This window comes from Sprattus sprattus (assembly GCF_963457725.1).
Source record: "Sprattus sprattus genome assembly, chromosome: 11".
NCBI classification, from domain to species: Eukaryota; Metazoa; Chordata; class Actinopteri; order Clupeiformes; family Clupeidae; genus Sprattus; species Sprattus sprattus.
This window is the reverse complement of record NC_137909.1, coordinates 11,700,105-11,723,844: the sequence shown is the minus strand read 5'-3', so window position 1 is coordinate 11,723,844 and position 23,740 is coordinate 11,700,105. Positions and strand designations below refer to the sequence as shown.

General features: G+C 42.0%; 3 protein-coding genes across 3 annotated transcripts; 2 read left to right on the top strand and 1 right to left on the bottom strand.

Moving 5' to 3' along the window:
- Positions 1-4,437: 4,437 nt before the first annotated feature.
- vsig8a (V-set and immunoglobulin domain containing 8a) lies at positions 4,438-12,233 on the bottom strand (the record flags this gene model as incomplete). The annotated part of the gene is made up of 7 exons (XM_080847475.1): positions 4,438-4,606; positions 4,884-5,019; positions 5,511-5,633; positions 7,145-7,297; positions 8,547-8,751; positions 9,537-9,706; positions 12,227-12,233. 7 exons carry the CDS (start codon positions 12,231-12,233, stop codon positions 4,438-4,440), a joined length of 963 nt encoding a protein of 320 aa, XP_080703601.1.
- Positions 11,895-17,658, top strand: prkab1a (protein kinase, AMP-activated, beta 1 non-catalytic subunit, a). The gene is made up of 8 exons (XM_080847986.1): positions 11,895-12,030; positions 13,097-13,331; positions 13,748-13,917; positions 14,837-14,930; positions 15,267-15,381; positions 15,780-15,913; positions 16,239-16,307; positions 16,494-17,658. The coding sequence occupies exons 2-8, from the start codon at positions 13,182-13,184 to the stop codon at positions 16,569-16,571; spliced, it is 810 nt and encodes a 269-aa protein (XP_080704112.1). The 5' UTR covers positions 11,895-12,030; positions 13,097-13,181; the 3' UTR covers positions 16,572-17,658.
- Positions 17,659-18,801: 1,143 nt separating this feature from the next.
- LOC308372318 (phospholipase A2-like) lies at positions 18,802-20,297 on the top strand (the record flags this gene model as incomplete). The annotated part of the gene is made up of 3 exons (XM_080847474.1): positions 18,802-18,941; positions 19,802-19,935; positions 20,176-20,297. 3 exons carry the CDS (start codon positions 18,802-18,804, stop codon positions 20,295-20,297), a joined length of 396 nt encoding a protein of 131 aa, XP_080703600.1.
- Between the last annotated feature and the right edge of the window lie 3,443 nt (positions 20,298-23,740).

Below are 23,740 nucleotides of genomic sequence, written 5' to 3'. Positions count from 1 at the left end.
ATGGTGCTTGGGGCTGAGATCATGAAATAGAGACTCTAGTGTGCTGTAAGGATCCAGACAGAAGGTTTGGACCCAGAGGGGGGCGAGAGAGAGGCAGGGGGGAGGTGGGGGGAATTGTTAGGATTATGCAATACTATTTCAGTGGTACTGTAGATAAAGAAGGCTGCTTGGGTTTCAGCTTATTTCAGTTATATGTCAACTAATACACAAACATTCAGTCACAGAAAGAGAGAGAGATAAAAAGATAGACAGAGAGAGACAGACAGAGAGAGAGAGCAAGGAGAGAGAGAGAGCGCTTGCACAATGTCTTTGAAGGTGAGGAGTGTTTGACATTTGTTGTGGGAAAGTGTTTGTGATTTTGCATGAATGTATGTGAGTGTGTATGTACATGTGTCAAAAGGTGAGTGTGTATGAATGTGTGTATATGTGTGTGTGTATATGTGTGTGTGTGTGTGTGTGTGTGTGTGTGTGTGTATGTGTGTGTGTGTGTGTGTGTGTGTGTGTGTGAGTGTGTCAGTAAGAAAGTGGGTGTGTGTATTAACGCATTTGTGTGTGTGTGTGTTTGTGTGTGTGTGTGTGTGTGTTAGTACGTGAGTTGGTGTAACAGACAGAGTGCTGGCAGGGGATTAATTGGTCCTTGTGAGGAGAATGGAGGAAAAGATGACACACAGCAAGAGAAAAAGAAGGAAAGAGAGATAACATGAGGGGGAAGGGGGAGTAGAAAACAGAGAGAAACAAGACAGGAATGAGGTGGCATAGCGGAGGACAGAGAGAAATGGATCACTAAGAAAAAACAAGAAAGATAGAGAGAAGCATGAGGAGAGATAGAGAAAATTAAATAGATGTATTGACAGAGGGTGGCAGAGGAGTGAGGGAGAGAGAGAGACAGACAGACAGAGGCAGAGAGAGAGAGAGAGAGAGAGAGAGAGAGAGAGAGAGAGAGAGAAATGAAGAGGAACAGTACATCATCTTGCTTTAGGAGTTATACATTCAGGGTTTTGATTGGGCAGAAAGGAGGATAGTGGTGGAAAGTGAGAGAGAGATGGACACAGAGAGGGCAAAAAAGAAAGGTGGAGAGAGGACAGATCATCTCCATGTGGGAGAGACAGAGTCAGAGACCAGGATAGAAAGATAGAGGGGGGGGTGATAAATAGACAGACACAGAGAGAGAGAGAAGCAAGTGAGAAAGATTGACAGAAAGAAGAATTAGAAGATAGAGAGAAAGAGAGAGAGAGAGCAAGAGAGAGAAAGAGAGAGAGAGAGGGTTTATTATCTTTCAGTGCCCAGGCCTGCTCATGTCATCATCATGCTGTCATTTAGAGCAGAGGTGAGGAGCAGGATGAAGATGAAAATGAAGATAGTGTTGTGTGCTCTGCCAGGCTGGGGCAGCAGCACCAGAGGTCCTCCACACCAATGCAGGGCTCCTCAAAGGAGGAGGAGGAGAGGGCTACTGTGTGGCATTTCAGCTGTTATTGAGGCCAGGGGGGGGGGGGGGGGGGGGATGGGGTCACGGCCACAATAAGACAGCCAGCCTTTGAGACAGCGGAGAGACCCCCCCCTCCCCCGCCACTGCCTCTACCTGTCACATCACCTGCCTCTGAATAGCCATCTGAGGAGAGATTCACTCCCTGAAAACAGCAGGGAAAGAGAAGTTAAAAATACCTCCAGCTATAAAGGTCACAGAGCAGGAAGATAATCAAAACATTCAACAACAAGAAGCTACGACAGAAACACATAAAGGAAACACATACTTGTGTGTGCGGAGTTAAGACAAGAATTAGGAAAGAATGAATCAATTATTATTCAGCAAATACACATTTTTTAATTCAATTAAAAGTGTTTTCGCTTTGAATATGAATTTATCATCACCACAAAGACGCAGTCATGGAGTTATGGAGATGAGACTCTTACCATTTTGTGGCTGACACAATGCATTTCCTGCGTCTGATGGAAACTACCAAGAGAAAGCAGAAATCAGGAAATGAGTTCTGCCACTCCTTTATTACAGTATTACCATTTCCATTAAACTTCTTTTTCATACACTTTATCTCACTGCATCAGACCTCAGAATGGGGTGTGAATGAATGGGGGCAGAATGACTGTGTAAAAATATCAGCTCGGTTCTTTTCTTCTGACCAGCAACACCTGAGTATATTAGACCAGCTGTGCTTAGTTCCCAAGTTTTACTTCATAAAAACATAAAAATGAAGACAGTAAAATATAAAATAAGAGCAGCTAACTAGCATTGCTCAAGGCCAGATAAATGCATAATAAAACAAATTAAACGTATTTATATAGTCACGTGCACACCCCTTATTGTGACCTTCATTTGCACTCTTTACTAACACTGATCCAAACCTGCTGCGGGGACAGCAGCAAGTACCATCTAACACACACAGCCTGACCGCACACACTGCAGGAGAGTCTCGTCCCCAAACCTCACTCACCTAATGGACTCGGTGCTTCTCTCTGTCAGCTCTGAAACTCCAAAGACCTGTCACTAGGCAATGGTTACAGGGAATGGTTTATGGGGAGTTGCTGAATAGGGAACTAGCACCCCCTACTGTCTGCTTTAAAAACATACATAAGTGAGGAGCTGAGATGACAAAGCACACACTTTCAGAAAATATTGCATGTTTTACTCAGTAGTGAAAAATCTATTTACAGTCAACTCACATACAAATTTAAGAAATATCACATACATAAAAGTCCTAATAAATTAAGTTAGACATTATCAAGAAGATAACAGTTGGGTTGTTTTGTTAAAGACAAATGAACAGTTTAACAATGCTGATATTAACTACTTACTGGCCGAGAGTGAGGTCATGCAGGTAAATATCAGACAGAGGCCATAAGGTATCGATAGCGAGGTTGATGCTGCGGGGCCGAAGTCTGATATACCTGCATGACCGAACGGTCGAGGTTAGTAAGTTGTTTATTGTATGGCATTTAAGCTCTTTTTATTTTGAAAATAAATGGTAATTGTAAATAGAAATCATGTCGCTTTGTTCAGCTCTCAAGTCTTCTCACGACACAGTGTTTCAGGTGTTGCCTAGCAAACAATGACTTGCTAACTTCAAGTTACAATGATCAATAGAAAACGGACAACAGGGCTCAGCTTAAATGGCTTTAATTTACAGTTAAACACAAGGTTTTCAAACAATAGTAGTCAAGTCTTCATCATCACTTTCAATAACACATTTTCGCTGCTTCTGAAGTCCTATAAAGTATTACCCAATATCAAAATGTTCATGAATTCTTGAGTCTTTATTCTTCAACTCTCATCAACTGTCATGTTACCACGACATTCAACTGGTTTCCTGTTCTCAGATAATTTCATAATAGGAGTCCTGATTCTATCAATACATGGTATCACTCATTTTTAAGATTGATGGGGTGTGCAATAAGAATACTTATCAGACCGCAGACCGGCTAGAACGTCAATGCTCGGCTGGCATGACTACCCATTAACCAATCAGAATGCTCGTACTGTCGTTGCCATATAATAATAAATATTATTATACACATTTTGTTATATTATGCATAATGCTTTTTTTCTGACTGTAAGGAATGTCTGAATAGTCTTTTTTTAATGTTTTTGTAAGTTGCTTTGGACAAAAGCATCTTCCGAATACCATAAACTTAAATATACAGTTTAAAAGACCTCCTATTTCCCATAACATAGGACTAACTTCCTCCTAACCGAGAGTAAGGTCAGCCGGGAAATATTAAACTGAGGATTTAGTGTATCGACCGAGCGATAGGGTGGTTGATACGCCAATGGCGAATAGGTTGTTAATTATATGGCATTTTTTGCCCTTTTCATTTTGTAAATAAAAATAAATGATAAATGTAAATAGAAAAAAAAATGGTGTTTTGTTGAGCTATCAAGTCTTCTCACGAGTCGCGACATGATGTGTTTCAGGTGTTGTTTAGCAACCAAATACTTGCTAACTTGAGGTTACAATGATCAATAGAAAACAGACAACACAGCTGAGCTAAAATGGCTTTAATTTAAAGTAACAACACAAGTGATTCAAACTATAGTTTCTAGTCTTCATCATCACTTTCAATAACAAATATCTGCTTCTGATGAATTTCCGCAAGGCTGTTGGTGTTTTAATTTTTGTCTGGATAGTAAAACTCACGCTGATCGCTTTCGCTCATTTTGAATTTTTTGTCAGAGGGCAATACGGATCCGTATTGACCGGTGAGGAGGGCAATACGCGGGTGGCATGACTACCCATTAGCCAATCAGTACGCTCGTACTGGCGTTGCCATATAATAAATGTATGCATCACACCCATGAGACCTTCCCCATGCCAGAAACATAGCCTGGCAGTGGCAGCATGGCAGAGCATATTCTGCTGTACAGCTGAGAGATGAGAAGCGATGCTCTTGGTGACCCAGCAGTCAGAGACGTGCCTGACCCAGGCCTCAGACAGCGTAGCCAAATCGACTGTCGTACTCATATTTGGCCGTGGAGTAGGTGGTGCTTGAGGAAGACGGGAGCTGGGAGGCTCCACCCACCGGACTGTAGGCCACTCCCTTGTGGTGGCTGGAGACACGGCTGGTTGGGCGGCTCTCAGGGGGCAGGACATCCTCTCTGGAGAGGAAGAAAGCGATCAAGGTCATTCAAGCTTTCCTCCTTATTTTGAAAATGAGCCTCATTTAAAAATTTCACCTGCAGAAATGAGAAGGAAAGAATGGCGAAGGAGAGGATAGTAAGGGGCGTGTGGATGTTAAAGAGAGAAAGATTATAAGTAAAAGAGATACCCAGCAAAGCAACCTACCATGTACTTCAAAAACATTCAACCTGTTAAATCGTTCAAATCTTCTCAGGATCTTAGTAAACTCTTTTAGCTTCTTCATAAAGGCCATACCTGATCTCATTGGACACTTCCTTTTCGTGGCCAGGCCGTCGCCTGTAGACCAGCAGCCAGATGATTATCAGGATGATCACGATGAGCAGCAGGCATCCCACCACGGTCCCCACCACCACCCCTGCTTTACTCGGGGCTGTACACAACCACAGACACAGAGATAGTGGTCAGACAGTGTCCTTTGCAAACAAACATACAGCAGATACAGATAAAGGGGTCACACAGCATACTTTAGAAATAGAGGCAATCTGACCACTGGAGAGATGGTGCTTTTAGTTAAGCAACCAATACTCAAAGAGGCAGACAGCAATGAATAGAAACACAGGTTAACGGTCCCATTATAGCTAAACGGGTTGAAAATGCTGTGCTGTACGCCCAGGCAGCTCACATGCACACCTGAAATGGGAGTCTCTAAAGAACTGCTTAGTGGGCAGTCTGTTATGTGAAGAAAGGCAAATATAAAACAGAGATATGATATCTATATCATAGTGACATGTGAACAGACTGGGTGTGTGTAAAAGCATGGTAATAACTGGCTGATTCACTTCCTTGAGAACTTATCAGCATTTGTGTGTATTTATTAGTGTGTGTATTTATTTAAAGTGTGTGTGTTTGTGCTGAACTTACGTTTGAGGGCCCGCAGGCTGAATTTGCAGCGCTCTTTGCCAACGATGTTGCTCACCTCACAGGTGTAAATTCCAACGAAGCTTTCAGAGTGATTACTGATCCTGAGTTCCCCTGTCAAAGAGTCTGAGCCACACACACACAAACATACTCACTATACAAGTAACTACAGTACACAAGAAATACATGTATATACCGTTCAACATTTTGGGGTCACTTAGAAATGTCCTTGTTTTCCATGAAACCAGACATGAAAAGAGAAACAGGAAACATATAAAAAAGAATAGGAAATGTTGTCAATAACAACATTGGAAATAATGATTTTTATAATGAATGAAGTAATAAATGTGCCATTCAAAGAATCCTGTTTTTATGTTTATGTTGCTGAAAGCTCTGTATTTTCATTAGTTGTAGTTGTTGCATATTTGCAGCATCTGCAATTAGGGATGCAAATGATTAATCGACTTTAGATTAATTGTCGATTAAGAGGTTGCTCGATCAAAATGTATTAATCACGATTAATCGCTAGAGGGCGCTAGCGCGAGAGACCGGTTGAGTGCGGTGTGGGACCACTTCAACATTGTTAATTCAGGCAAAGAAGTCAAATGTTCTCTGTGTAATGCGGTATTGAAATACAATAGTTCCACTAGCTCACTCAGTTATCATTTGAACACCGTGCATGCTGCTGTCCTGCATGACACCACCAGTTCACCTGGTAATCACAGCTACACTGTATTATACCTTCTCTCGCTTACTGCCGCGAGTTAAGGCTAGTCTTAAAACTCAGGTTAGCTATTAGTTCGTTAGCGGGCTAGCTCACTGCGACTTCATAGAGTTAGCTACCTAGCTCGTTAGCGGGCTAGCTCACCTTGCTATGAATATGAATATCTCTGTCTACTCCCGCGCTAACGTGTGCCCGCGAGTTTGGCTCATGAGAGTTAGTAAGTAAGTAAGTGTTGAGTTGGCTATTTAGCTTGATAGCGGACTAGCTCACTCAGGCTTAATGATATATACCTAGCTCGTTAGCGGGCTAGCTTACCTTTGCCTGATGGCTTGCCACTAAGAATGGAACTACTCTATCCCTCACTACCGTGAGCGCGAGTTAAACTTCAGAGAGTTGTGTTGGCTATTTAGCTTGTAATAGCCTAGATGCAGTTTCTTCATAATCTATAGGCTCAATAATATTCTGTTTGGCTCTCTATTTAATGTCTTCTATTCTTTTTTTTTGTATGTCTGTTTCAAATGCAAGAACTGAGCCAGTCCATAATTTATTTCTTTGTTTTAAATTAAAGAATGTATTTTGTTATACCATAAAAAAACTTTTCTGCTTTCTTTTCCTAATGCATAATTACTTGAGGAATGTATAATAGAATAGAATATAATTATCATAATGTAATGTAATATAATAACTCAACTATTTAGCTGATATTTGTAAAGGCCCTATTGAAGCACTGAAACTCAGGTGAAAAACACCGCTTATCAATTAATCGAAAGTCGATCGATAAGATTATCAACTAATGATTAATGAATTAATCGATAATTTGCATCCCTATCTGCAATAGTAGTAGACCACTACTAGTATTGGCATTGATTGCATGATGTAATTGCACTTGGCTTTCAGTAGAGGACGCACTCACTCTGTGTAACTGCAGGGGGTATGGGTCCTCCGATCTCTCTCTTCCACTGGTAGGCCAGAGGAGGGGACCCCTGGGGGGACCTGCAGTGCAGAGACGCGGGGCTCCCCACCGCCTCGCCTCCCTCCACCCAACACTTGGGCATGGACGGGCGCTCTGGAAGAGAGAGGAAATGTCTTTAAAGGTACATCTGTTCCTTAACTGATTAAAGGACACGAGGACCATGCAGGTGTGTTTACCCTGGTGACAGTAGAGTGATAAATACACTAAGGGTGGCTTTACACGACAACGCTCCCGGGTGAAACCGACAAAATATTTTATCAGATGTGCCTTTTGTTTAGATGGCGACAGCGTTTTTGGGGCTTAAAAACGCAAAAAAATGAACCCACCCTCCAGAGTGGAAATCTTAAAAACGCTCCACCGTCGCGTTCCCGTCTAAAGGGTTGAAAACGCAAAAGTGTGCTCTGAGCTGCTCACGCTGGCTATCCTCGCATACGCGTTGACATCATATCCATGTGCATACAGCCAAACAACAACAAACATGTCGTATTATTTCCATCAGTCGGAGATTCAAGCTGCTTTGATATCTATCCAGGAGTCATTTCAGCAAATTAGCCGAGTAATCACAGATAAAACAGAACAGAGAAGGCGCATTAATTACACTAGGTCTCGAAGCTTGTCTGTTCTATCCCTTGTAGCCTACGTCGCTTTGGCCAAAGGCGTTTGCTAAATGACTAAATGTAAATGTACACGAACACTGCAAATGTAAGTGAATGAATAAATAAATAAGCACCCAATCGCGTTAAAATAGCCATAGTGGAATAGAATGGACACATATACATCCTGCAGTAGGTACCTCCACGTCTGCACCGTTAAGTTCAATTTCACACACTTTTGCGTCACCGTCTGCATGCAGATTTCCACCCAAAGACTCTCGTCTAAACGCGAAATAAAAAGTGGGAACGCAACGCCACTTTTGCGGTTTGCGTTCAGATCGTTGTCGTGTAAAGCTAGCTTAAGTAATAAAGAGCATAACTTAAGTCAGAGCAACCAATGAAGACTCCTGTTTTTGAACCCAATGACATACTGAAATTCACAGGTAATCATTTCAAGTTTCATGTTTCACAGTAAAATACATAACCAAAAACAAAAGAGGCAGATTACTTGTGATGCTGAAAACCTTTTAGGGAAACTGGAAGTATTGCATTAAGTGTTATGGGAAGTTTACTTAAAGATGGGAACTATCTGTAACCTACTTGTAAAATGTACACAGATTCATTGGGGTGCAATTTGATTGACTTTTAAGATCAAATGTCAACAACCTTTTGCCCGTATTGTGGACAGTACCTTTAAATCCAGATGGTATTAATAAAAACACACAGGCAGATGGAGAAACTACTCTTACCCATGACTACCAGGGAGATCTTCCGCGTGTCCACCCCTGGCGCTTTCTTCACCTTGCACTGATAGAGGCCACCGTGGGCAGCAGACACTGGAGTGATGGAGATGGAGGCATCTCCATTCGACGGGTTGCCAGCTGCGAAGTCCAACCCCTTCATTAAGACAGGGTTGCCATGGATATACTTCCTCCCTCCTGTGTAGGAAATAACCTGAGAGGTAGACACATGGATCAGTGATCAGGAGGCAGAAGAGATTTAATTCACAGAGATTGTTCAGTTTTGGATCATTGTATTGTATTTCCAGGGGCAGGCACTTGTAAATACTGACTTGATTAGAAATGTCCAATTGTAGAGACCAGATAGGACCAGTGCATATGATCCCTGAGCTTTTGAGGTCAGAAGTGAGAGTTTCACTCAGGAAAGGATGCAACAAAGACTGGGATCTTTCCTTCTAGAATCTGTCCACAACCTGGCAAACGCACCCTTCAAAGTCACAGTTTCTGCTACAACTACGAGTTCTGTCCTTTGACTCCCGGTCTATTGTTGACAGATTAGCACCCTATTTACAGTATATAAAGAGGGCTTCCACCCTGTTGTGATAAACGAATTGCTGTTATTGCACCAACTCAGTCATTCATTGGTAAACTGAAGTGACCACATCTCTCAGCTAAGTCAATAAGCAATGATTATCCCGGTATAACGGTGAGATAAGTAAATAACCAAAATAGACCACACCTGTGAACAAGAGATGGAAAAACAAACATCACTTCCCCTGAGCCACAAGAGCAACTCAAATTCTAATAGATGAATCTATTTATTTACCCCCGGCATACACAAAAAGCGTGTTCCTCTTATTTGTATGCCCCAGTTTTCAGTGTGTCTTCAGCACATATGAATCCCAATAGCCCAGATATATTCTCCAAAGTCTACTTTGCCTAGATATGTGTGTTATGCAGATAGGAAAAGCTTGTTAATAACAGTTGTGGTGTGCTTACTGGCTGGTCTTTCTGAGTGGTGTCAGGGCTGATTATGGACCACTCGATGTCCAGGTCCCCAGTGTCCAGGGGTCCGGGTGTGTAGGTGCACCCCAGCGTTATAGCATCCCCCTGGGCCTTCTGCAGAGTCTGAGGCCCTGAGGAAGTCACCTCCATCGCCATGGCAACATCTGAACAACAGCATAAACATTACAGACGGGGAAAGTGAAGCGGAATATAATGGTCATGTGTTGTGCATATTTGGTTTGTAAATCTAAGGGATGGCATTTTGGATAAGGTTTATAGCATCATTCTGATGTGTAGAGAAACTAGGGCTTCTGTAGTCTGTGGCTTTTCTAGAAATCAAAGGGAATGCTAAAATAGGCTTCCTATTAACGTATTTACGCCTGGCCTCTGATGTGGCGATAATATTATTTATACAGGCAATTGGAAGAATCTTGAAAAGTCACCTTCATAGAATGACACTAGGAATCCAAACAGTATGACTGCAGCTGTATATGCTGAGGTGGAGGGATGCCTCGCTTTCAACACCCTGCAATGCATCTGTTTAGGAGTAAAATCACACACAACTAACATAAAGTCACACATAATTTAAAACTTACACACCTACACATAACTTCCATACATTTGTTTGAGAGAAATGTTATCATCCAGATGTTCAGTCATCCTCCCTAAGTGCACTCTTTGTCGCCCTCTCTCTTTCCATATTAAGGCCTACTGATAATTAAACTGTAAAAAAAGATAAAATCATAGATTTCAATAACCACTCCACTACATGTAGAACCTAAGGCACTTAATAAGCATCACGCCATCTGCTAGATAGACAGGCTCTTCTGATAATAATCTATAAACACAGGTTTGTTTATGTTTAGACCTAAAACTGAGGAGGTCACAAAACACTGCACACTACAGTACTTGCTTTTGTGCCAGAGGAACATTCACGCCTGTAGCAAACCACTCTTAAATACTTCAGAATATACAGTATACCTGCTCAACCGTTCAAAAATGTGGGGTCACTGAGAAATGTCCTTGTTAGAAACAGGATGCTTTGACAAAAAACAAGACACAACTATTCCGATTAAAAATCATTATCTCTTACCTTATTTCCTATTCATTTTGGTACATATCAGATTCAATTTCAATATATGTATGTTTTCATTGAAAATAAGTACATTTCTAAGTGACCCAAAACTTTTAAAAGGTAGTGTAAGGTGACACAGTATGTATTTTTAGTCAACCCACACCTATAGCTACTTCACTTCAGTATGTTTGCTTTTGAACATTGGAAGTCAGACAGACATGGGAGGCTTCTGTCCTCAAGTTCCAAAACAACAAGACAGTGACTCACTACAATGTGTTTGCACAAATGGCACTGTCATTTCCCTCACCAGAGCACACCGTTTTAGTCAGTGTAATTCATTCAGAACATTATACCACTGTGTGCCACAGTGTCAGTAATCCACAGTGAAGTCGTTCGTACCATAAGACATCCCATGCTCACCTTACTTCTCTGTGCTCCTTGAACTGATTAAAAACGCCACTCTTTCCTTTACGCTGTGAGAAGTCGTCAGTTTGCAGAGGTTTTGTGAAAAGTGCTTCCTTGTCATGTGTCACAATATAAATATTTTAGTACGCACTGGAAAATTCCTTATGCTACTGAATTAATCATAAAAACAAAGAAATTAAATCGGTCATTTAGAAGATAAAGTCCACCCAAAAAAACATGAAGCAGTGTCTTTCTTCGTATGTAGCGTTGCCACAGAGGTTCTGGGTGTCACGTGAAGGTACCCTGTGCACCTGCTGGAATCCTCCAAGGATGTGTTCCTACAGCAACTCCCATACGGTGTAACTCGGGGACAAAGAGGTAGCCTATCTCGGGTGTCGAATGAAGAGGAAGCCATGGTGACCCGTTCTCAACAAACAGGTTTCAGGTGACCAGGAACGGGTTATTCCACCCCGAAAAAGACGAGGGAATTAATTAGCACACGTTTTCAATTGGAGTGTTTGTGTTGAAGTTGCCTTAAGTAGCCTACTGGTTTCAGTGTAGAGTATCTATGCCTTTTCACACTTTTAAACGCCTTTTCTCTAATTATGAATACATTGTTTCAGACTGAACAATTCTATAGTGTAGGCCTATAGCGATGAAAAAATAATGTGTTATAAAGTATGGCCTACAACCATTATTCCACCAATTTTTTTTCGAATAAGCATTGATGAGGTTATAACAGTAATTAGAGATTTTCCAAGCAGTTTATTGAATAGCCCTTTTTCTGTGATGACAGCCTACTGCGAATTTATCGCGTCTTGTTTGCACCTCAATCCATACGGACTGTCATTCACACATGGTCGTCTACGCATGGTGAAGACTCCGGAGAGAAGAGAGGAAAGGAGGAGGGGCACCTCATGTGACGTCGAATGAAAGCAAACATGGAAAAAATGATGAAAGATAAGCCAAACAGAAAATAAGTACACCGAGTTAGACGACATCAAATAGGTAAGCCAAATTCTACTGAAAGAACACCAATTAACCCACCACAACTCTTTGATGGTGTTGACGCGCTATTCGAGTCGAGTTCATCACTGCTGGCAAACAAACTAGAGGAATTGCTAGCTACAGTACAGTCAGCTGTAGCGAAGTGAAAAGCTAAGTTAGCTAGCTAGCCGATTAGCATGGTGAGAGCGTTGCTTACACTGCATCGTTATGGCTACACATATTTAATTATGATCTGTTAGATCAGCATTGTCAAATGTTATCCAAACATTGTCCAAATACAAGCAAATATATTATCACATCCGCCATGCTAACACATAAGCTGTGTTTATGGTGTTATGGTGTATCTGTTTACAAGCTATCAAGCTAGCTTTCTATGCCTGATAATAGTTATTGCTATATAGCTAGTTAACATTTAACGATGTTAACATATAGCATAAAACATTTAACAGTTAACATATAGCTTTGGTATTGTAGGTAATCTGGGCATGAAACTAATTCATCATATGAAAACTTAAATAATCCGCTAAAGTTTCCCTACTTAGTCACTTGCTTCTCATAAAAGAGAAACCTCACTGCTAATCTGAAGTGCCGAGACTTGATGTCCACACTCATGACCTTGTTGAAGCAGCTGTTGTGAGACCTTCAGTGGTAAAGTAACGTTTCCGAGGTCCAGGTATAGCTTTTTATTTTCACAGTGCCAGCTGTCGAGTTAACGCCGGATATTCCAATTTAAATTAAATGTGCCAATTTGCTCTTGTTGCAAATTGTTGCAACTCCCATTACATGTCCTCTCCATGTTGACAGAAACTTTCATTGCATTGTGTTTCAGCACAAGAAGCACTCTGTTTAAAAATATAAATGTATCTAGATGATCGATCATTCCGGATCCCAAATTTTAAGAGTTAGCTAAAACTCATACTAATCGTATATTTAATACAAAGTACCACCCAATAAAACCAAGATATCACTTAACTCAGGAATTGATCATTGCAAGATAATTAATGCATACAGTACTACCATACAGTCATGCCTAAATATTATTTCCCTGTTTCCCCCCCACATACAGCTGTGTGAGCCCCACAGGCACAGTTGCGAGCAGCTTCCTGGTTCTTGCCCTGTGAGACCTCCGTGCAAGACCAGGGAACGGCAACATGGGAAACACGAGCAGCGAGCGAGCAGCCATGGGCCAGGGGGAGAAAGCCCACCGCCGAGACAGCCGGGGAGCCAAGGAGGGGGACCGGCCCAAAATCCTCATGGACAGCCCCGAGGATGCAGACATCTTCCATGGGGATGACATGAAGGCAAGCCTGGGGTTTGGGTAGAGCTGCAGAGATTACATCGAACAGTAGCTCAATAGGCAGAGCAGGGGAGCAAAGCATTACGTCTACTTTTTCACTACTTAGTACTTACTTATATTTATTGTGTACTTTAATCCTCTTGTATGTATGATGACTATAACAATTGACTTGACTTGAAGCTACTCGGACCACAAGGTCCACGGTTGATATCCAGGGTTGCAGATTTGTACATCTTGTTGATTCAAATATTATAATAACATTGCACATCAGAAAAAAATCAACTATATGAATAGTACATTTATATAAATATATATATATATATATATATCATTGTGTATAAGTGTATGTGGTACTGTAAAGTACAACTACAGTTATCTTATATATGTATAGTATATAATTTTCCTCCTCTCCTTACGTAGGCCCCAATGGAGAAGGACGAGTTCTTTGCCTGGCGACAGGACATTGAAGCCAGCGATAAAGGCCCAGTTGCGGACAGGCCTACCGTGTTCCGGTGGACCGGTGTCGGGAAAGAGGTTTTCGTGTCTGGCTCCTTTAACAACTGGAACCATAAGATCCCTTTAACCAAGAGGTGGGTGTCCTCAGGTTGTGATGCCTGTCTGGGAGAAACAGGAATCATAACCACCTGTGTTTAGTTGTCTAGGGACACTTCTGTCCAAAGTCCCTGGAGGTTTTTTTTGTCTGTCAGCTGAAATGTAAATGTACTGTATGTACAAATGTGTACTGAATGTACATGTGTGTACTGAACATCTGTGTCACACTGTGAGGGGACATGTACATGGACAGGCAGGGACGCTGCTTCTTGTACAAAAAGTTCTCTTGGCCATCTGGGCCAGTAGCTCTGCGCACACAATCTTAGAGCCACACTTGGTTGGTTCTTTAGCACTTGTGTATAGAGCATTACAGTCATTCAACACACAGAGGTGTGTGATTTATATATCATATACTTCACGAGATACACACTCACTGTCACTTTATTAGGTACACCTTCCAGGTAACGGATCGGACCGCCTCTTGTTCTTAGAAATTATAATAATTATTTGTGGTGTATTCAACAAGGTGCTGGAAACATCCCTCAGAGACCTTGCCCCTGTCGCCTTTGTGCTTAATTAGATAGATTTAGATTTTGGTCCATATTTGGAATGGAGTTGCTGGTGATTTAGCCTTGGACAGCAGCAATACTAAGCTAGGCTGTGGCATATAAATGATGCTCAATTGATGCTCAAAAGGGGCCTGAAGTGTGCTAAGAAATAACTCCCCACACCATATGCCATCAAAATGAAATTGAAGATGATACTCAAACTACTTGTGTGATGAAACCATATCTCAAACAGTGGCAAATTGTTGCCATAGTTGAATAGGTATACCTAATAGCTTGGATCTCAGCTCCCTGCTGGTACCAGTTTTATTTGATAAAAACCCTTGTAATTTTTCTGCAGTTACCTACCTAACACTGTTCCATTTGGCTTCTCTTTGTTCTTTCATTGTAGTCAGAACAACTTTGTAGCAATAGTGGATTTACCTGAAGGAGAGCACCAGTATAAATTCTACGTTGATGGACAGTGGATCCATGATCCATCCGAGGTAATTGTGTTTGTGTGTGTCTAACCCTAGATAATTTGAAAGCACTGTTAATGACTAAGGATATATGAATCAAGTGCCTTGTATTAATATATATCTTGTATGAATCATGTGCTTATGAAAGCAGGAGCATGGCTTTTCTCTGTGTGTGTGTTAGAGTGTGTGTGTGTGTGTGTGTGTGTGTGTGTGACTTAGATTATTAGGTGCCACTTAGTCTAAATATGTACAAGATGCTACAGTTTGCTAACTAGGGTGAATTTTCACCTAACAGTGTGTGTTTGTTTCTGTGTTGCTTTAGCTCAGACATCTTACTGTTCCTTGTGTGTCCCCATGCCCCAGCCTGTAGTGACTAATCAGATGGGGACTGTTAACAACATCATCCATGTCAAAAAGACGGACTTTGAGGTGTTTGATGCTCTGATGGTGGACTCACAGAAATGCTCAGATATGTCAGGTAGGAAATGCTCACACGCTTACACACACTCACACTTACACACACTCTCTCTAACCCTCTCTCTCTCTGTCTCTCACACACACACTGGCACTCATTCATACATACATATATCATACATACACACACTCACACTCACACTCACACTCACACTCACACTCACACTCACACTCACACTCACACTCACACTCACACTCACACTCACACACACACACACACGGGGGGGAGAGAGAGAGAGAGAAAGAGAGAGATGATTCTGATGCCATCCTGGCAGACCTGTCCAGTACTCTTTCTGGGCCGTACCATCAGGAGGCCTACACACGCACGCACGCACACACACACAGTGTGCATAGTGCTTCTGATGCTGCTGTTTCTCCTGATTCTGCCGTGTCTCCTGACAGACCTGTCGAGTTCTCCTCCTGGGCCGTACCATCAGGATGCCTACACGCCTAAGCAGGACGAGAAGTTTAAGAACCCCCCCATCCTCCCTCCCCACCTCCTGCAGGTCATCCTCAACAAGGACACCGGGATATCAGTGAGTCTCAGCACACACACAAACATTCTTGCTCATTACTTTTATGAAAGGGTCTTTTAGTGGTTTAAAGCCTTTTTTTCTTAACGTAGGCTATGTAAAAAAACGAATCTCTAGTCTAATTTAATCTAAGGCCAAGGTAAAAGATAAACTTGAACGTTTTTGTGTGTTGAATGTCTCCTTCTCAATTTCACATCAGTTAGGACTTGTCTTTGGACCATCTGTTTAAAGACAGTTCAAGATGAATACGATTATGATAATTAATGTTTTGGATGTCAATAACACATCAGGTAAAATGAAATCTCATTGGGCTTTGCTTTGGTTACAGTGTGACCCAGCCTTGCTTCCAGAGCCCAATCATGTCATGCTTAATCACCTCTATGCGCTGTCCATCAAGGTAAGTTGCACAGAAACACATCAAGTCTGTTTTTAGAAGCTTTCTGTTGCCATATTGCCAATATCCATTATAGATTATCTTCACTATTACGATACTATTAAATACAAGAATGGTTTGAACACAGGACAAAGTAAAAGAATGACGTGATATTGACCGGTCTCTTTCTCTCTGTTTCTTGGTCTCTAGGATGGAGTGATGGTACTGAGTGCCACACATCGCTACAAGAAGAAGTATGTCACAACTCTCCTCTACAAGCCCATCTGACCCCTTACTGACTGAACCAAACCCCTTCCCTTCCGCTCTCTCACTCTGTCCATCTCTCAATCCCTCCACTCTCTCTCTCCTTCCTGAAACAAACACTCCACATGTAGCGCACATTGTGATCTACTGTACGGATAAACAGGCAGATCAACCAACCCAGGTAGATGCCCACTCTGGTAGATGTGGACCGGATCCTGCTAACCCATGCTAGAGTTTGGTCAGATTTGGACCGGATCCTGCTAACCCATGCAGATTTGGGTGTGATCCTATTAACCCTTACTAAATTTGGGCGAAATTTTAGTCGAATTCTGCTAATCTATGCGGGATCTGGTCCAGACCTGGGCCAGGTCCTGCTAATTCATGCAGATTTATGCCTGATCAGGACCGGCTACTCAAAGTCAGCATTTGACTGTAGAGTGTTTAGAGTGAACAGTATTCAAGGAGTTATGATTGAAAGGGATGTGTTTGGAGTGTAACTAGTTACACCCTTCTGGCTCCCTCTGAAGATGCTGCTGTATTTCCAGCACAGGCTTAATTTTCACTGATTCCTATGTGATAAAATGGTATTTCTCTGAATATTTGGACAGGGAGCTGAAGTTTGAGTGCTTTTTTTTTACAAAGCCTCTCATGTTACAAGTAGGTATGAGAGCGGAGCGAATGGCCCCGTCGAAACAAAACACTCACTTCAAAGGGCCTCTGTGTTAAAGCTTATTCATCCCGATCCTCACTTTACACTCCCCGCTTGCCAAAGTCTACAAAAGGGCCTTCACTTAGTTTAGGCAAGAGTTCAAATCAGTTTGAGCATTATACTCTTTACGTATTATATACAAGAGCTTTTGTGATTTAGTTAGAGTTTTTTTATTTTATTTTTATTTATATTTGTGTGGCCAAATATCCATCCCTAAGTAAGTAAGTGGAGGGACCAGTTTGTTTGGCCTGAGTTCACTAAAGGTAATCTGAGTGTGTGACGGTGGCCTGTGTACTACAGAGGCATGAGAGAATTAAGTGTAAAAAGATTCCATTCCATTTTTATGTATTTTTCATGCTGTGTTCCAGATTTCTATCCTAATTAAAGACTGGTGTTTTACTACTCATGTGTTTTTCATTTATTGGCCTCTTGCTATAAATATGGATATTTATACCATGTCATATTCAGATTAGATCATGTGGCATCATATCATATATTGCAACATATACTGTCACTTCATATGCAAGCTATCTGTTATATGTCCAGTCCTGTGAAGTATAACTGTAGACAGAAGTGTCCAGAAGAAGGGAACACGACAGAGGTATCCATTTTTCCAGGCTTAAACTTCCAAATTGACAAAATCAGCATAACCTTAGACAGGTCAAGTTAAATATCACCGTAATCTAATATAACATAGCTGCTCACCCACACTGAGGTTAATTCTAAGAACAGCCACCAGCTATCAAGAAATGGAAACTGCCAAACGAGTTTGTGTGAAGTTGCTAAAAATGGGTAGGCTTGTCTGGGTACAGAAATGGAAAAGCGTGGGAGTTGTAGAGAGAGTGTACACGTGCATGCTAGTGTACAATGCAAAGCATGTGTAAGTGAGTCAGCCTTATCATCAGGAGCCAAGGTTGCAGGAGAGAATAAAAAGGTCTCCAGGGATGTGTAGTATGAGCAGGTCACTTCTCTGGACAACATGAACACTCTCTCTGCCATTCTTCTCCTGTCTTTTGGTCTGTGCTTTGGTGAGTCACACACACACACATTGAGGACACAGGCAGATTATTTATTATCAGTTTGTCTCTTTTTCACGTCAGCTTATATTGTACACTGCATGATGCGACAAATTAAAAGTGTTTCCCCCCCCCCCCCCCAGTCAAACAGATTACTGACTGATGGATTGGAGTTCAATACTATTTTGTTTTTGATGAAGCCAAGGAGTACTGGAAAGTACTAGAAAAGGAGTACTGTGCTGTACCATGCTAACTGCTGTTTCTAACATGCATCATTTTAACTGTAGCTTGGTCTTATCCCGATCTTAGATGCCACATACAGCTGAAGGGGCACATTGTATATTTTATATTGTAATTTTGCCAGGAAACATTATTATAGTAAACTTTAGTCCTTACTGCTGTCAGCAGTGACAGTAAATGTAAAGTAATTATTGTGTGAATGCTTTCTTTCTTAACTTGCTCTTGGCGTGTGTGTGTGTGTGTGTGTGTCTGTGTGTGTGTGTGTGTGTGTGTGTGTGTAGCTCAGGCCATGGACTACAGGGCGCTGTGGCAGTTCAGGGACATGATCCTCTGTGCAAACCCAACCAGCTGGCCCATCCTCGACTTTGCTGACTACGGCTGCTACTGCGGAAAGGGCGGCTCTGGAACCCCTGTGGATGATCTGGACAGGTCAGTCTCCTTGACGTGAAGGGAAATATGTGCCATATAGCCTGGTACTGCTAGCCGTTGACCTGTGGTAACGCAATACCAGCCAAAACACCACCACCTAGTGCTGAGAGGCACATAACTACACTCACCTTATTAAAAGTGAAATCTGCAATTGTAATCAAACACTTTTCTGGCAAAATTAGCAAATTGCTTCTTGCAGTCCTCTAGCTGTCTGTTCTGTGTGCGCTAAAAAAAATCTCTGGTGTTCATACACAGTCCTGGCTTTGTAAATGGGAAAAGTATAAGACTGGGTGTTGAGTTCAAATACCAGCAACCTTTCACCAGAATTGCGGACGGTGCCTTTAATACTCAATTTCTATTAAGTATTAATTGGCCTTATTCTATTAGCGTCACAATAGCCTGCCGTGGCCATTTTGTTGACATAGAAAGACACATCTAGGGACACAAACAGTATATTCATATCAGCTATGTGGGTCTACAACTATACCAAGTTTCATGTGAATTGGTAAAGTAGATTATATCGTCCACTCAAAATGAGTGGGAAAAATTATGTTAGTAGAGGAGCAGAGGATATCATAATTATACCATACAGATCTAGAATTCACATTTATCTGCATATATCTACATATCTAACTTTACTTATTGAAGCCATTGCGTACTAGTGACTCAAATATGCTGTCAAGACTGGGCTGACTAGCTACGTAGGGGGCGGGGTGTTTCTATGTCAACAAAATGGCGATGGCTTGGTTTGCAAATAAGGCCAATAGGTGCATGTGGCATATTGATAGATGTTCAAGAGAGATCCTATGTAGGTGATGTCTGTTACATTCAACACATGACCACTTGTCATACACACCCAGGTGCTGTGAGGTGCACGACCGTTGCTACAGCGATGCCATGCAGCATCCTAATTGCTGGGCCATCTTTGATAACCCCTACACCGAGATCTACAGCTTCACCTGCGACGAGCCAAGCAAAACCATCACCTGTCCAGGTGAGTCACAGTCAGACACTCGCCTGTCTCCTTTGGTTAATAATCATCTATGGCTTAGGCCTTACTTGCACAGTATGTTGGTATCTATTTCAGTGTAGCACACTAGCAAAGCATTCAACATAAGTCTGGAGTAAGATAGAACAAAAGGAGAGGCTAAGTTCTAAAGCTCATGCTGTCCGTGTCGTACTGGATATCGCCACTGTGCTTCTGCTCACTCTCCCCTGCATCTTTCTCTGACAGTCAACAACAACGACGAGTGTGAGCATTTCATCTGCGAGTGTGACAGGAAGGCCGCAGAGTGTTTCGCCACCACTACTTACAACCCTGAGAATGAGCACCTGCCCGGCAGCCAGTGCAAGTAAACACACACACACCAAACAACCTGGACTGGAAGTACAACTTGGATCAACTTCAGCTGAGACCATCTAGGCTGAACCAGCACAGCTGCACCCATTCCAAAATGGGGCACATATTGTGTTCTACTGTTACCATAGAAACCACTTTCAGTAACAGCAAGAGAAAGGTTAGCTTCAAGGGGAAAAATGTGTATGCTTTGCTTAAAAGTCTTTTATTTCACAATCTCCACCTAAATGCATGTATACTGTCTGCATGCTGTCAGTAGATTATCATTGTCTCCATATTGTATGCTTGTTTTTTCCAACATGGCCACCGATGCACCTCATAGTGTATGAATCTGTTTCCTCAATCAAATAGATAAATAATAAACTCCAGTAGGCATTGAAAAGGTCTGTTGTGTTTGTGTTTGCCTGTGCCTTCTAGTTCATGTCTCGCCTCCACTACTTTAGAGAGCTGAATATTTATACAACACGTGGATCAATACATCTTCATTAGTTTATTAGCTTCCTCTGTGAAGCAGACTACTGTCCTGTCTGATGCCAAGATGGGCCTTCTCCTCTAAGTTACCGCTACTCTTCAGCTGATACAGCTACATGGTATCTTGGTACCAACTATAATACCATCTATCATGGCATTACAGTAACAGTTAAAATGTCTGGTTTCACCATGTAATGGCAACATTCAAGAATTCTTTAACTGAGTAATGAACATTTATACTGTATATGTACACATCACTCCTTTGTGAGAGGATGCAGCACTAAATCACATACAGTCAATATACACAATTTTGTGACAAGGTTTCCAATGTTACTAAGTGTCCAAATTTCACTTCTGCACTTCTGTCCGACAAAGGCCATAACTGTTTATTCCCAAATGTTTAAATGATGTGGCTAATTATAGATTATAGTTTAGAGTATGGACTTATTTATTTAAAACTGTTTTGCAGGTAAATGGAGATTAAACAGGTCAAATTTGATCAGAACAGAAACACTAGATCACGTGTGTGTGTGTGTGTGTTTGGGGGGAGGATAAGCAATAACTTCAGGCTGCAGCTGATTCTGATTCTGGCATGGATCCGGTAGAGCCGTTCCAGTGGCCTGCTATCTGTCTGCTATCTGGATTGGAGTTCAATACTTTTTAGTTTTTGATAACGCTTAGGAGTACTGGAAAGTTCTAGGAAAGGAATACTGTGCTGTACCATGCTATCTGTGCTGTTTCTAACATGCATCATTATAACTGTGTAGCTTGGTCTTATCCCGATCTTAGATGCCACATACAGCTGAAGGATTTTCAGTGGTGTGTGTTTAAAATGAAACATTATGTTATTATAATTATTATATTATTATATCACATTGTATAATTTATATTGTAATTTTACCAGGAAACTTCATTGAAGTAAACTCTAGTCCTTAATGCTTTCACCAGTGACAGCTCTTGGTGTGTGTGTGTGTGTGTGTGTGTGTGTGTGTGTGTGTGTGTGTGTGTGTGTGTGTGTGTGTGTGTGTGTGTGTGGTTCTTCTTCTTAGAGCGGCGTGTTGATCTCAGATGCTGCTCAGGGGCACACACTCCCCCTGGAGGTGGGAAGGGTCACTAACAATGGTCAGTTCAGGGACTCCAGCTGCTCTTAGTCTCTGTGGAAAAGGAGATATGGAAGAGGATTAAAAGAGAGGGCCATATGTTATGAAAAGAAGGATACCTTCATTAAACGACTTTCATTATGTGCACTTTGTGTGTGTTTTTATGCTTGTGTTTAATGTGTCGGGTGTCTAGTTTGTTCTGTCCATGTCTTAACCTGCAGCAGTGTCCCCTCCCTGCGGCACAGCTCGTGCAGAGCGCCCAGAGGGATCCAGCCGATGGAGCAAAGGGTGAACATCCAGCCCAGGCCTTGGGCCCAGCCCGGGTACCGGTAGCTCCTTCCGTACTGGGGGGGAGTGAGCTGGACAAGGCTAATGATCAGAAGTACCTGTACAAGTAACGTAGGACACATTAAACTGGTGTTAGATGTCACAAATGTTAGAGCATGTTTGCCTAATAGTTAGAAAATAGTGTGTTCAGTACTATATATTTGCAACATGTGTGGGGTGAAGATATGACATATCAGTTATAGCACAAACTGTGCTATACGGTGTCTTACACTTAATAACTCAATTCAATTAAATTTAATTTATATAGCAGGAAAACAATGCAATTGTCTCTAGGTGCTTTACAGAACACAGGGCTTGAACTCCCTTAGAGCAAGCACAATGGCGACAAGGACAAGGAAAAACTGCCTTAACAGGGATTTTATTTGTATTTTGTTGTGGTGAGTTATGTTTAGTTATTTTGGCTTGGTCCAAAGGGATTTTAGTTATACAAGGATAGCAAGGATGGCAGGATACACGACAGTCTGCATCTCAGATGGAAGCAGGAAGATTATTTCACAGGAAGGGGGTTGATAGCAGAAGGCTCTGCCTCCTATTGTGTTTTTTGATATTCTTGGAATTACAAAGAGATCTGAGATCTAGGAACAAATTGGTCTTGGTGGGCAGTAGGTGACAATTCATTCCTTGAAGTCATTTGGAACTAAGCCGCTTAGGACTTTGTATGTTCGAGGGAGTACTTTGAAATCAACTTTACTTTTAACATGGAGCCAGTGCAGGTGAAATGTGTTCACATTTTTTTTTGTTCTAGTAAGTGTGCAAGCAGCAGCGTTCTGTAGAAGTTGGAGGCTCTTTATTGAGTTGTTGTTACTTCTGGACAGGAGAGCAGTAGTCTAGCCGCAACAAAATAAAAGCATGGATTCATTTTTCTACATCTTGTAGGGATAGGGCCATTCTGATTTTAGCAATATTGCATAGATGAAAAACTGATGTCTTTGAGATCTGTTTTGTGTGTTAAGTAGGAGGTCTTTGTTGATAAAAGTGTTGGATGTTGATGAATTGCCATCGAGTGTGGGTAGAAGGACTTAAGGAGCAGGACATTGTTAGTCATTCAAGCTTTTGGTGGACCATGGCCTGGTGGCCTGGATCACACAGACTACCTCACCAGCAGACCACAATACGTGAGACTGCAGGGCAGCCTGTCGGATGTGCTGGTGAGCAACACCGGCGCCCCCCAAGGAACTGTGCTGTCACCTTTCCTGTTCACCTTCTACACCTCAGTCTTCCGCTTCAACTCAGGTACATGCCACCTACAGAAGTTTTCTGATGACTCCTTCATCGTCATCTGCATCACAAATGACAACGAGGTGGAGTACCGAGCTCTGGTACAGAGTTTTGTAGGGTGGTGTGACACCAACCACCTCCAGCTCAACATCAAGAAGACCAAAGAGCTGGTGGTGGACTATCGGCGGAGCAGGAAGAGGGCCCGACCCCTATCATCATCCGAGGGGAGGAGGTGGAGGCGGTGGACAATTACAAGTTCCTGGGTGTATATATTAATAACAAACTGGACTGGACTGACAACACCG